The sequence below is a fragment of the Bos indicus genome, chromosome 9 (genome assembly GCF_029378745.1).
Source record: "Bos indicus isolate NIAB-ARS_2022 breed Sahiwal x Tharparkar chromosome 9, NIAB-ARS_B.indTharparkar_mat_pri_1.0, whole genome shotgun sequence".
Taxonomy (NCBI): Eukaryota; Metazoa; Chordata; class Mammalia; order Artiodactyla; family Bovidae; genus Bos; species Bos indicus.
In genome coordinates, this window is record NC_091768.1 from 71,141,452 (window position 1) to 71,156,293 (window position 14,842).

The 14,842-nt window shown below is 39.6% G+C and overlaps 1 protein-coding gene and 1 long non-coding RNA gene across 9 annotated transcripts in view; one reads left to right on the forward strand and one right to left on the reverse strand.

Moving 5' to 3' along the window:
* The first annotated feature begins 318 nt into the window (after window positions 1–318).
* On the forward strand, window positions 319–3,675 carry LOC109563959 (uncharacterized). 2 transcript variants are annotated; one of them, XR_011568495.1, is made up of 3 exons: window positions 319–834; window positions 1,681–1,871; window positions 3,497–3,597. It is a non-coding gene; the product is annotated as an uncharacterized lncRNA (long non-coding RNA). The 2 variants fall into 2 exon arrangements; XR_011568496.1 differs by having other exon boundaries at window positions 323–834; window positions 3,538–3,675.
* Window positions 2,988–14,842, reverse strand: part of SLC18B1 (solute carrier family 18 member B1) — a 54,543-nt gene continuing 42,688 nt past the window's right edge. For 4 of the 7 annotated variants that reach the window (XM_070796179.1, XM_070796180.1, XM_019967457.2 and 1 more), the window contains 7 exons: window positions 13,346–13,447; window positions 11,945–12,036; window positions 10,169–10,264; window positions 8,027–8,101; window positions 6,349–6,442; window positions 6,201–6,253; window positions 2,988–5,978 (listed from right to left, as the gene is read on the reverse strand). In XM_070796179.1, the coding sequence (XP_070652280.1) occupies window positions 5,912–5,978; window positions 6,201–6,253; window positions 6,349–6,442; window positions 8,027–8,101; window positions 10,169–10,264; window positions 11,945–12,036; window positions 13,346–13,447 (579 nt within the window). In that variant the 3' untranslated portion in view covers window positions 2,988–5,911. Of the gene's footprint in view, window positions 5,979–6,200; window positions 6,254–6,348; window positions 6,443–8,026; window positions 8,102–9,353; window positions 9,460–10,168; window positions 10,265–11,944; window positions 12,037–12,217; window positions 12,291–13,345; window positions 13,448–14,842 lie in introns of those variants that run through there. The other 3 variants (XM_070796182.1, XM_070796183.1, XR_011568494.1) reach the window with 3 other exon arrangements.

Genomic DNA, 14,842 nt, shown 5'->3' on the forward strand with positions numbered 1-14,842 from the left:
CCCACAGATTTGCTCTCTTATCAATAAACTCTCCCTATTTCATGCATCGCTCTATTATTTTATTTTATATTATTTAAACCTATTTATTTAAACATACACACAAAAAAAACTTACTGAGAAACTGGGTTAGTCATACGTTACTGTTGGGAAGATTGTGAAATGGTACAACTGCTCTGGAAAACCACTTGGGGGTTGCTTTAAAAACTAGTCACAGCCCCACCCCTCCTGAGTGACAGTCATACTTGGAAGGAGGGCAGGGTCACAGTACCTCCCACAGCCTCTTGTTCCCTGTTCTAGAAGAGGTCAGACAAATGTTTGTGGAGAATTTAAAGGTCTCAGTGAGGAAGGAATTTCCTTATGAGCAGCAGCTTCCATTTCTTGTAAGCTGGGCCATTCACCAGACTATATTCAAAGATAGAGAAGAAAAGCTGAAGTCTGTGTTTGTCTGCTTTGACCCACCCAGAATCCAAATCTTAGGCTTTGCTAAGTGAAATTTATTTATATGGAAGATCAATTAATATACTGTATCTGTTTGGGAGTTCTTGCTCCTCTGAGTCCTGAGAACAAATCAAGATAAATTCACCAGGCACAGGAATGAAAAAGTGTGAGAAGATCTTTCTTGTGCAGTTATTTTTTTCCAATTAACCACGTGTTTGACCTCAAGTATATTTTTTCTTTCAGAGAGTTTGCAGTGGCATGCATGCAATTAAATCTTGCAACTTCCTTACTACCAGATGGCACTGGTACATAATGAACATCCTTGTCCTCATACTATTCGTGTTCAAGATCTGCAGGTTGGACCTAGCTCTTAGGAATGGACACACCGACAACCAGGTAACTCTGATGGTCATCAGATACATAAATAAAAGAGGCAACAGCAAACCAGTAATAGCAATAGAAAACAACAGAGGAAATGAATATAACCATTCATTTCACTTTCATTCTGAAAATGTTTGAATGAAAAGTATTAATATGATGTTTGCAAAAATTTAGTAAACAGAAATCTCAATTAAATAGAGTTGGGAGATCAGAGGGGAAGCTCTCATATCCTGCAAGGATAGCAGCGACCAATGGGGAAAAGAAAAATTCATCTTCTTTCCTGGCAAGGACTCTCCCAATGAAATCCTAAGGCCTGTTTGTTTACCAGTGGCCTTCCAACTTCCTTTTTCCCTTTATAAAAGTGTTCTCCTTCCCTTGCTGTGTGGGGACTTGTACATGGCTCACCATGGCTACGAACCCTGAATTGCAGTTCTCTGTTGATTCCAAATAAACCCATCTTTGTTGAAGAAATATCTGGCCATCTATTTGTTTCAGGTCAACGTATTCAAACAAAATATTTACCTACAATGGCTTTAATTCTCTTAAAAGAAAAAAAGAAGCTCTTTTCAAATTCTGATTTGAAACTGATTTCATGCCAACAAGAAACTGAAATCAGCCAACAACTGATTTCATGGCTGTAATTTTTGAAACATATAACAATGGGACTTAACTGATTTGGTGTTCAAACTTATCTTGAATGACAAAAACTTAAAAATGATAATCATGTACTGCTTTTTGTATTTGTTGTGCTACTGTTGACCGTGATCAGTAAGAAATAACATTCCAGATTATTTTTGTACTGCTGATGCAAGGGCACTAAACTATAAACCACAAGCTATTTTTGAATATCATGTTTCTTAGATTGTCACCTACAAATAAACTGGGATTCAAAGTGGATCTGTCGATTTTCTGAAAGAAAGGTCAACTTAAGAAAACACACAACATGGAAGTTGCCAGTTAAGTTTTATTTTGGGCAAAATGAGGACTGCAGCCTGGAAGACTGCACTTCAGATAGCTCTGAGAAACTGCTTCAAAGAGACAGATGGAGGAAGGTCAGTATATCTATGATTTTGGTGAAGGGGGAAATACATGCAATCAAGCACATATTTTTCCAGAAGTTGCTGCTAGTCAGGAGGAACAGTTTCCACCATGAAGGATTTTAGTGCTTTTCTAGATATGAGGAGATACAAGAGTTGGCCTCATAAAATAGGCTCCTGAAAATGTCTAACAATGTGAAGATCTGTCCTGCTAGTTTTTCCCCCTGAGCACAGAGTGCCTCACTTTTGCTCTCCACACTGAAGTCCTTCCAGAGGGTGTTGAAACTCAGTAGAGGTGGCAGCAAATAATTTAATCTTCGTAGAGATAGAGGGTAAGTGCCCATGGCAAGTGCCAATTTGTAGTTGACAGAAAATAGTGCAAATATTTTAAGAGTTGCAGGTTGCTCTTAATGGAAAACTCAATATGTAAAGTTTTGTTTCATTTGTTAATACTTTAGATAACATTTTACTTTTTCTAAGTATGCTGTTTCAGAGTCTTACTCTCCTGCATGTTTATTTCATAAATTGAAGACATATGATACTGATACCAAAGGAAAAAAAACCATCATAACTAGTCTTTAAATCATTCCCTTTTGCAATGATTGTTTATAAATAAAAGATAACAGCTCTTTACTTCTCACTTACTAATTGTATTTAGTGAAAATCATTTGGCAGTTCAGTATTTGTTACCCACCTCTCTTGCCAGCTAGATATGAGAAGGTATGTTTAACATATTTAAATCTGGATAACTTAATAAGCAAGTAAATAGAATATTTCATTGATGTGTAATATTTAATATTTATTGTCCAAATCTAATTTCCTATGTAAAATATATGGGTTATTTGGGGGAAAAACTAATCATGCAATTACCTTACAACTCAACAGCTGTATTGCTGGGCATTTATCCCAGAGAAGACATTTTCACACAAAAACCTGTACATGAATGTTAATAGCAGCTTTGTTTTACCTAAAAACTGAAAACAACCCAAATGCCCTTCAGTGGGTGAACAACCCAGCTGTATGCCCATATCATATACTACTACTCAGTGAGAAATGACCTACTGAAACATGCAACAATGTGGATGGGTTTCAAGAGTCTTATGCTGAGTGAAATAAGGCAATCCCAGAAGATAACATACTATATGATTTTATTTATGCAGCATTCTTGAAATGACAAAATTACAGAAATGGAGAACAGATTAGTGATTGCCAGAGATTAAGGAAGGAGTAGATGTGAAAGAAAAGTGGCAGCCTGGGCAATCTGAAGACTGGGAATCTTTCTTTATCTTGAATCTACCAGTATAACCTGGTTATAATATTGTACTATATGTATTACAAGCTGTTGCCTTTGGGGGAACCTGGATAAAGAATAAGATGATCTCTGGGTATTATTTCTTATAACTACATGTGAATCAACAATTATCACAAATTTTTTTAAGTTTAATTTCTAAAAATCTGTGATTTTTATTTATCTGTCCTGTTTATTCTTTGGATTACTCTATGTCATATATGTATATAGGGTGCAATATGATCTTAACATAAAAATATTTTTTACTTATATTCTACATTCAGCCTCATTAAAAAAAAAAAAAAGGAGTTCTTTTAAACTGGGTACTTTTGTTACATTTTGTTACGTTTAGAAGACCACAACTCAATCGATAAATTATCTGCCTCAACGCAGGAGACCTGGGTTGGGAAGATGCCCTGGAGAAGGAAATGGCAACTCACTCCAGTATTCTTGCCTGGAGAATTCCATGGACAGAGGAGCCCGGCATATTACAATCCATGGGGTCGCAAGAGTCGGACATGATTTAGCCACTAAACCAACCAACCATAAACACAAAGATTCCCCTTGATAGTTTTGACCTACTTCTTGGTTTCATTGTTCAAAGTTCTGCTATCATTTCTCATACTTCTAACCTTTCTGTCATTTACTTTAATATTTCAAAATCATAACATAAGGAAAGTGCAAAGTTGGTTTGGTACAAAGTGGCTTTAAATACACCAGTACCCACAGCACGTATGGACAGCGGTGTTTGGGGAGTCGGAACAAAAACTTCTCTCGCCAGACAGCCTGGAATCTTTGCGTTGACTTTGAACTTCTCTCCAACAGTCAGCAGCGCACTAACGGTAATAGGCCGACAGTCCTGAGTGACGTCTGGACGCCAGATCGGGGCGTTTCAAGCTGCGGCCCCACTGCCCTTCTTTGAGCCGCTGACGGATCCCGGCGGTGCTTTAATAGCGGCCCTACGTGGCAGAATTGGGAACTGCAGGCACTCGGCGGCATCCTTGACCGCTGCGCGGAGGAGCAGCAGCTCCGTATTTTCCTCTAGCCTTCACCCCTGGAAGAAAAGCACTGGAATGGAGCCAGGATGCTCCGGGCCTGGCCCTTTCCGCACTGGAATGGAGCCAGGATGCTCCGGGCCTGGCCCTTTCCGCACTGCACACGAGTGCAGCGGGCTGGGGTCACAGTGGTCCTAGAGCCGCTCCAGCAAGCGGGGGAGGAGTGATAGGCCATTTGTGCTTGGCTTGGCACTCCCTGGACCACATCCTTTTCTCTCTACATCATCACCTTCTTGCTTGGTACTATTAAGGACTTTCTCAAAGCTTCCAAGATTTCCCTCTACCCCTAGTATGCAAACACAATGAGCTTCCTGAAATATGAATCAAATTCTGGCATCCTCCATTCATAAGCCACTCCCTCCCCACCTCTCCAAATTCCTCTGTTTACTGGTCTCCAGCCTTGTGGACCACGGCCGCCTTCTCTCTGACCATGTCAAGCCTTTTTGTGCAAACTGAGGAGGGCTCTTCCCTGTCAATGGCTGCCTCATTGTCATCCTTCAGATCTCAGTTCAAAAGCCCCTCCACAGACAGGCCTTATCTAAAGGAGGATCCTCACACCTAATCAACTCCAGCCAATTACTCTTTCATATCACCAGGTTTTTCTGTCATAGATAGAGATTCTGGTATTTATTTATTGTTTATCCCTTCCACTGAAATATTAGTTCCATAAAGGCTAGACTGTTTATCTTGATCACGGCTAACTTTGTAATACCAAGCACAATGTCTGCTTAGAGAAGGCATTCAATATGTTTGAATTACTAAATAGATGAAAAACCATTTAGTCTACTAAAAAATTGGGGGGGGGGGTGGTATATGTGGCTACTACACTATGAAAATGGATCAGGAGGTATGAGAGTTGCTCAGCAGAGATTCACTCAAAACAACGACATGGATTTTACATGAAGTCAGAGGACCCCCTTCCCTAACACAGAATAGGTATTCCTGTGGACTCACTTGCTCTGTAAATGGGATACATCTATTGGAAATATTTAATTTTTTAAAGGATAGAACTAAAACAGAGACATTAAGAGAAATGAATAATATTAAACCAAGCATTATTTATAAGTCAAGATCCTAATTCACAGTATGTTACAAAATTGGAAGTGCTAAGTAATATTATTCTTGTACCTTTCACACAAGCAAAATTTTTAGAAGAGCTGATGGCCATGATATACAATAGTTTTTATACCATAGGCTGGAAATTGCTTTTTGAACAAAAACAAACAAACAAAAACTCAGGACACAGGGAAAGCAACTACTTTAAAAACTGATTTCACAGTAATTATTCTGTATATTTTGAGTTATCTTTACATTACTTATAGGCATGTCAAATAAATTCATTTCTTTTCCTGTTAATAAAAAAGGTACATTCACAGAATCAGTGCACTCAATAAAGTAAACAGATGAAATAGGACACCTAGAGTCAACACATCTTCAAGGCCAAGTCTAGCCACTCAAACCACAAACTTCTGTTCATTTTCAACGACTCCTCTCATCTTTAAGATTTCAAATATGACTGTTCAGTAGGCCAGTTCTTCAGGACGACAGGATGTGTAGCCCAACACAGGATCACCCAAAACTATGTTAACATTTCCAGGATGCTCGTGTGGAGTCCACGGAGTTTTGTGCATAAAAATTAAGAAAGTCCAACACTAATGTTCAAGGTCAGGAGCATCCATCTTCCAGTCCTGTACTGGTTGAAATTCCTAAGGCTACCTTTCATCAGACAAGAGAGCAGTCCGTTCCTCCTCTGTGCCAAGGATATTTTGAAGTTCAGATCTATATTGAAGGAAAAAAGAAGCCAATCTCAATATTTCTCACCTTAAAAATAAACTCAGTACCTACGTCACTACCCAACTATTTCCATATATGTGTCTATCAAGTAATGAGGCACAGAGTGCCCAGAGATCTTCAGACTGGAAGAATGGGTATAAAATGTTGTTTTGGTCTCCCACAAGCCAAATTTTAAAGGGAGGAAAAAAGGTCCAGAGTTGACCATACCTCCTCCTTCTCCTCAAGTGCTCCAACAGATAAAACAAGCCCATCGCTAGTCCCTTTAACAAAATGAAAGATATGGTTAACGTCAATTATCCAAGTCATGTTTCTCCATAAACATAAGAGAAATGAAAGGAAAAGACTAATTACTCACGCTTGTCAGAGCCCAGAGACCCTGTAGAGCAGCTGCCCACTCGAAACCAATTTTCTCATAGAGAAATCCCCCCAGCGTTGGTCCTACAAAAGCACTAACAGTGGAAAAAAGAAAGAGAATTAAATAGAGCCAAAAAAAGTTACTTCTTACGGACTACATGACCTCTTCAATTCATTATATTGAAACTACGTGTGCATGCATGCTAAGTCGCTTCAGTCCTGTCTGACTATTTGTGACCCCATGGACTGTAGCCTGTTAGGCTCCTCTGTCCATGGGAGTCTCCAGGCAAGAATACTGGAGTGGGTCACCATGCCCTCCTCCAGGGGATCTTCCCGACCCAGGGATCAAACCCTCATCTTGTCTCCTGCTTTGTAGGCGGATCCTTTACCACTAGAGCCACCTGGAAAGCCCTGAACAGGGCACTGCTGCTGCTGCTAAGTCGCTTCAGTCATGTCCGACTCTGTGCGACCTCATAGACGGCAGCCCACCAGGCTCCCCTGTCCCTGGGATTCTCCAGGCAAGAACATTGGATTGGGTTGCCATTTCCTTCTCGAATGCATGAAAGTGAAAGGTGAAAGTGAAGTCGCTCAGTTGTATCCAACTCCTAGTGACCCCATGGACTGCAGCATACCAGGCTCCTCTGTCCATGGGATTTTCCAGGCACGAGTACTGGAGTGGGTTGCCATTGCCTTCTCCAGAACAAGGCATTAGGTGTAAGAAAATAGAAAGTGAAAGTCGCTCAGACGTGTCCAACTCTTTTTGACCCCGTGGACTGTATAGTTCATGGAATTCTCCAGGCCAGAATACTGGAGTGGGTAGCCTTTCCCTTCTCCAGGGTATCTTCCCAACACAGGGATTGAACCCAGGTCTCCCACATTGCAGGCAGATTCTTTACCAGCTGAGTCACAAGGGAAGTAAGAAAATAACTCTACCTGAAAAGGATGATGTTTTAAATGTTTAAACAATCCTAAAATTATGACTGCTTCTGAAAAGTTGGTGCCTTATATGAGAATTTTAAAAAGATGGCATGCATTCAAAAGAGTTTTTATTATATTCTCTCCAGGTATTTGTATTTAAAATAACTCAGTACATACTGATTGATGCTAGCTACGCAGCTAGCATATAATTCTCTCTCTGGTATAGTACAGAGTGGGCTCCCCTGGTGACTCAAAGGAAAAGAATCCGCCTGCCAATGCAGAAGACACAGTAGATGTGGGTTTGATCCCTGGGTCAGGAAGATGCCCTGGAGGAGGGCATAGCAACCCACTCGGTATTCTTGCCTGGGAAATCCCATGGACAGAGGAGCCTGACAGGCTATAGTCCATGGGGTTGCAAAGAGTCAGACATGACTTAGCAACTGAACAACAACATAGTACAGAGTAAAAAACAGATACAAAAATGAATGAATAAATGAATACATCTTTAAACCTGAGACATGCTCCTGTTAAAAGAACTTTAAAATATCACTTAAATAAGACAAAGTATATGAGAAAACTGTTGGTATAACCACTTATCTTGAAGTCAGATAGCATGGGTCAAAACTGCAGCAATTGCCCTAAGAGAATTATGCACCTTCCTGCAGCTCATCTGACCTCTCAGTGTCTGAATTTCTCCATCTGTAAAGTGGGAGTAGTGGTCTCCAACTGACAAGCGTGAAGTAAATTCCAAAGCTACTCACCCAACTGACCACATTGCACCAAAGAGACCTGACACAAGTCCCAGGGTACTTAATCCTTCTTCAAATCCATTTTCACTGCAAAAAGAAACAAGAGTATATTCATGATTAAAAGGGAAACTTTCATGAAACAAAGGAATAGCGTATGGTAGATAAATTAAACCAAACCAGGGATAATCTGGACAAACCCAACAGCAAGAGCACTCCATTTCTAAAATAAAAAGTTAACCTAATTTGAAGATGTTCTCCTAGTTATGGTTACTCCAGGGTTTTCTAGAAATGATTCTACTGTATATATAGGATATAATATTAAGAATCATGACATTACATGTTTATGAAAGTTTACAATTAAGAAACCTTAAAATGAAATGAACATGTAAAGAGAGCAATGGGCAAATTTCAGAAAATACAGAAGCAGCTCCTTATTCCTATGAGGATTGTTGAATTGGCACATCAAAACCAACAGTTATTTTCCTGCTCAAGTTCACTTTGTGTTCTTCATCATCACATCTACTAAAGACTGACGGCCAAGTCACAAATGCCTGACGTGGTATTCAGTTCAGTTCAGTTCAGTCGCTCAGTCGTGTCTGACTCTTTGCAACCCCATGAATTGCAGCACGCCAGGCCTCCCTGTCCATCACGAACTCCCAGAGTTAACTCAAACTCATAGTACTTCATAATAAAAAGATATATTTGGTCTTCTTCCCCATTCCTGGCACAGAGCTCCTAAAATTTGTGGACTTTCCTAAAAGATGAAAGCCATTAAAAAAAAAAAAGTGTCTTATGTTGTATCAATGAAATGATTTTGGGACCAGCACCCAGGTTGCATGGAGAATCAATATGGATTAGAGGGTTGGAACTTTCAGCCCCCACAAACACCTTCCTCATAGGGATGGGAATGGGGCCGGAGATTAAATCAATTGCCAATTGGCCAATGATTTAATCAGCCATGCCCACGTAATGAAGCTTTCATAAACATCCAAAGGGACTGAGTTCAGAATGCTCCCAGCTTGGGTAGCCAGAATGCTTCCACGTGCCACAGTGCTGGGCCCAGACAGAGGCTCCATTGCTTGGGACCTCACTGCCCTTTGTGTCTTGTCATCTGACTGGTTTCCTGAGATCTATGAGCTAGTCTAGTAAATTAATCAAATCCAAGTCATGGGAACTGCTGATTTACAGCCAGTGGGTCAGAAGCACAGGTAACAACTTGTACTTGAAATTTGCTTCTGAAGCAGAGAGCAGTCTTGTGGGACTGAGCCCTTAACCTGTGGGATCTGCTGCTATCTCCAGCTAAGTGGTTTCAGAATTAATTGAACTGCAGGACACCCACCTGGTTTCAGAGACGTGCTTGGTGGTGTGAGGGAGGAAAACACACACACTGGAATTGGTACTAAAATCATTTTACTGGTCACTCTGTGTCCTTGCATGGACCTCCACTGTGAGAAGGAAATGATGCTGAGGTCTTTCCACTGTGCTTTGGCTTTATTTTAAAATGTATTGAAGTATGATTTACAATGTTGTATTCATTCCTAACTGGAGAAGGCAATGGCACCCCACTCCAGTACTCTTGCCTGGAAAATCCCATGGACAGAGGAACCTGGTAGGCTCCAGTCCATGGGGTCGCTAAGAGTTGGACACGACTGAGCGACTTCACTTTCACTTTTCACTTTCATGCATTGGAGAAGGAAATGGCAACCCACTTCAGTGTTCTTGCCTGGAGAATCCCAGGGACAGAGGAGCCTGGTGGGCTGCCGTCTATGGGGTTGCACAGAGTCTGACACGACTGAAGCGACTTAGCAGCAGCAGCAGCAGCATTCATTCCTATTGTACAGCAAAGGGCTTCAGTTATGCATATACATATATATATGCTTTGACTTTTTAAAAGTAAATCTGTACCAAGGTGTAAACCAAGCCAAGCTTCTATCCACAACCCATTTTACCTATCACTGTATTAATATTACTCTATATCATCATTTACATTATTGTATAGTTGCTTATAATATTTATAACAATATTGTGTGACATGAAATCATGAAGATTTAGTAATGTAAAAAAATATCCAACATCCTACAAAATTGAGAAATTCAAGAAAGCTTGTGATGTTTACTGCTAACTACAACAGTTCAAGCAACGGAAGTAACTTACTGTGCGCAACTGAGAATCTCTGGGAAAGTTGGAATCAAGCCAATTCCAGCAGAGATACCATTTATGACTAATATCAGCACCAACAACCAGAGCTGACTGCAAAAAAGTTTTAGAGAAAAAAAAAAAATTAACATTGAAAGAGACAACAAAGCTTCATACCAAAAAGGGTAGGCAGGATCTTGGGAGAAGTTTCTTTCACAGATTACAAGACTAGTCTGATTCTTATTCCCATCTGATCTTTACATTTTGATGGGAAAAAAATCAATTCATTCTGTTATCCCAAGGTCTTTGGCCACACGTGTCACATGCCTGGAGTCAACTTGCCTTATCACCATATAAAATCCTTTCAAAGTTGATTAAAATGTCAATATTAACATCCCTCCTTCAAGCACTTAGTTTTAAAATTCCATTGACTGAAAAAGGGCACAAAAGGGATGTGGTAAAGGAAGTGACAGGAACCTGCTATTCCTTCCATGCCAGGCCCTATGTCAGTTACTTCATATCCACTGCTCTTTTGAATCCTTGCAGTGACCCTGCCATGTGAGTCTGTTAAAACAATTAAAGAAGACAATCTAGGTGATAGAAGCAAACTTTACTTAACACTTCATGAGGTGTATGGTCTCCTTTCAGAGGACTGCAAAATGGGATGGAAGGCAGGAAGCTTTTACAGGTAAAGAGTAAAGAACAAAGAAGAGAAAATCAGAAAATATTTGACTGGCCAGGGCCACACAGTCTATCTTGTCTAGGATGAGAAAGCCAGAGCAGGGTTGGCGACTGGGGGGTGACTGGCTGAATGGATATACTGCTTTCTGGTCAGGAGGGACATTTACAGGGACATGAAAGGTTTCAGCACCCTGGGCTGGAGTCACTCCATCCTGAGCCTAGAAAGTTATTCCAGTCCAGGTTCAATGCACGATACTGGATGCTTGGGGCTAGTGCACTGGGACGACCCAGAGGGATGGTATGGGGAGGGAGGAGGGAGGAGGGTTCAGGATGGGGAGCACATGTATACCTGTGATGGATTCATTTTGATATTTGGCAAAACTAATACAATTATGTAAAGTTTAAAAATAAAATAAAATTTAAAAATAAATAAATAAAAAAAAAAGAAAGTTATTCCAGTGGCACAATTATCACGTGTTTTGTGTGTATGTGTGGATAAGAAGACCTCGGCTCTTGGAAGTTAAATGAGTTACCCAAGTTCACACACCAAAGAAGGCAGAAAGTCCGAATACAAACCCAAACATGAAGGACTCTGAAATCCTTGCTTTTTTCCATGTCATGTTTTGTCCCAGAGGTACCTAAAAGTCTCTAAGTAGCTCACTTTATTTTAGCAAAGAAATTATAATAAACAAGCTTTAGTAAGCAGCTACCACATACTAACGATGACACAGAAACAAAAAAATTTAGTTCCTACCTCAAGGAGCAAGAAGTGGTGGAAAAAAAAAAAAGAAAAGGCATATTCTAAGAACAATCAGCTAAAGGTAGATAACAAATGCTATTTTTAAAATAAAGTACAAATTGCAACTGAAACACAAAGGAAAAATAAGCATTTTTCTCATTTGATATAGATTTTATGCACTGATGTTTGCTTAGACCATTGCTAGCATCCAGTAATACTGTCAGTAAAACAAATATTTCAGTATAGTCCTAAATCTGATAATTATTTAAATAATAAGATTCAAAGATACTAAGCATATCAGTGTTACACCAAAATTTTAAAAAATAATTCTTAATAATATTTGGCCAAAAATTTCAAAGAAGAAAAAAGATTACCTCTTAATGTGCAAGAATGGGGCAGGTCCTAAGAGCATGTAGCAACCTGCTAAGGTTAAGTTTCCAAAAACCAGAAGCCATTTCCTCAGGTGCTGAGAAAGAAAGTCCAAAGAGACTTAGAGGTAAAAACCTCCCATAATCCAAGAATATAAAGAAATCATCAAGGAATATAAGTCATGATATTAAAAAAGAATACATTGAAGAAAACAAAATTTTACATGTAAGAGAAAACAGGGTAGATGGTAAACACAAAAGCAAGTGCAATCAGTATACCACAAGACAGGGTGTGAGCAAAGGACAAGATCCCTTGGAATGGGAGTATATTCTGGATTTTGCAAATGATGAGCTGTTTCAAATATAACAATTTTAAAGAAGCAGTCACCACAAGAAACAGCCAAGTAGATGCATTATCTAGAAAAATTCACATTTTAACAAGTATCAAATAAAATGTTTTCTTATAAACTACTGAAATGCAGGCTAAACATTACAAGGGTATGATATCCGTTCAGTTATATATATGGCTACATCTTAAAACTAAGTTCCAAACACCTTAAGACACTTGCTTTTTGTCACCTGGATTACCAAGTAATCTCCACATAATCAGTCTTCATAAATATATACCCATGTGCAACGAAGAGGGGAAACATGAAAATAAGCACCAGTATCACAGAAGCTTGAGACTTGGTGAATAGTACTAAGCCTCTATACTAGTCATCTAGACTGAATCATTTAAACCTAGTTAAAGGAGAATAGAAGAAATTTACTTTCAGGATGGCTCTGGGATAACGATGCATATTGACATGACCAGTCCTTTCACTCTCATAGAAAAACTACATTTATCTTTTCAAGTTGGTCAAGTCATAAGTACCTTTGAGCTCTGCCCTGATTATTAATGTCAATCCATTTTTTTTTCATCAAGGGAATTTTTTCCTTTAGAAAATCTAATCCAGGAGTTTTTCAACAGTTTTGGCATAAGCTTCCCCTTTTCCCAGCTGAAGCAATTAAAAAGTGAATCTGCTCAGGGTGATGACAAGTTGGAAGACACTGAGAACTCACACTGAAACCTCTCCATCAGCTCAAAAAAAAAAATGAATATTTAAGAGTTTAAATGTTCTCACTGCCCCCCCTCCCCCACAAAGATAAACTGTGGGGATGGATATATTAATTAACTAGATGGAGTGAATCCTTTCACAATGTATAGATATACCAAATCCCCATGATGTATACTTCAAATGTCTTAAAGTTTTATTTGTCAACTATACTTCAATAAAGATAACATTTTAAAAAATTTGAATATGTTCATTCTGATCAGTAGCCCTGCAGAACTCCAGAAGTACAGTTGGACAACCACCAGTCTAGACATATAAAAGTCATTCTTAAATATCAATGAAGTGTACATACTGGCATTTTATCACTGAGTAGGCCCACCAGTGGTGAAGAAATGGCATAGGATAATGCCAAACCCAGGAATACCAGTCCCACATATCCAGCTGGTAAATTAAACTGTAAAAGAAATCCCATGTTAAAGTTACATGGTTAAGTCATTTAAAAAAAATAAACATCTATCTTTTCCTTCTACATCTCTTCAGCTCTTATCACCCGCCATGAGGCTACGACTAACACTTAGCATCCTTCATGATTTTTGTCTTACGCTTGTAAATGGATTATTTTTTCATTATGGGAGAAGAAACCTAACCAGAGGTCAGAAATACAGGATGTTTTTGCTTTGTTAGCATTTGATAGTAAATATTGTATAATTACCCTTCTATGAAACACAGCATTTTTACATGTCAACCTGTGCTTTGCAAACATTAGTATACACAAAAAATTACCTGAAGAACTTGTTATAAGAGGTTCGTGAACCCCAGCCCAAGAATTTCTAATTCAAAAAGTCTGGGAGAAGGCCTGAGAATCTGCATGTCAAACAACAATCCCAGGTATGCTGTCTGTCCACAGACTAAAGTGCATTGCTGTAAAAAGCACTGACGATAATATCTATTCTATTCATCTCAAAGGGATATTAATATCTAATTAAAGAATTAGATGGTATGACACTTTTAAAAAGACTTTTATAATAGTAAGCTACCTCATAACTCTGTTACTGTTACCAACATGATATAAATGCCTTTATTGGTTATCTGAGTCATTCTCATTTTCCTTAATCTCCTTCAGTTCAGTTCAGTTCAGTTGAGTCGCTCAATCCTGTCCAACTCTTTGCAACCCCATGAATTGCAGCATGCCAGGCCTCCCTGTCCACTAGCAACTCCCGGACTTCATTCAAACTCACGTCCATTAAGTCGGTGATGCCATCCAGCCATCTCATCCTCTGTTGTCCCCTTCTCCTCCTGCCTGCAATCCCTCCCAGCATCAGAGTCTTTTCCAATGAGTCAACACTTCGCATGAGGTGGCCAAAGTACTGGAGTTTCAGCTTTAGCATCATTCCTTCCAAAAAACACCCAGGACCAATCTCCTTTAGAATGGACTGGTTGGATCTTCTTGCAGTCCAAGGGACCCTCAAGAGTCTTCTTCAACACCACAGTTCAAAAGCATCAATTCTTCGGCACTCAGAAAATGGGAACCCACTCCAGTGTTCTTGTCTGGAGAATCCCAGGGATGGGGGAGCCTGGTGGGCTGCCGTCTATGAGGTCACACAGAGTCAGACACGACTGAAGCGACTAAGCAGCAGCAGCAGCAGCAGCAGCAGCAGCTTTCTTCACAGTCCAACTCTCACATCCATACATGACCACTGGAAAAACCATAGCCTTGACCTTTGTTGGCAAAGTAATGTCTCTGCTTTTGAATATGTTATCTAGGTTATTCATAACTTTCCTTCCAAGGAGTAAGCGTCTTTTAATTTCATGGCTGCAATCACCATCTGCAGTGATTTTGGAGCCCCAA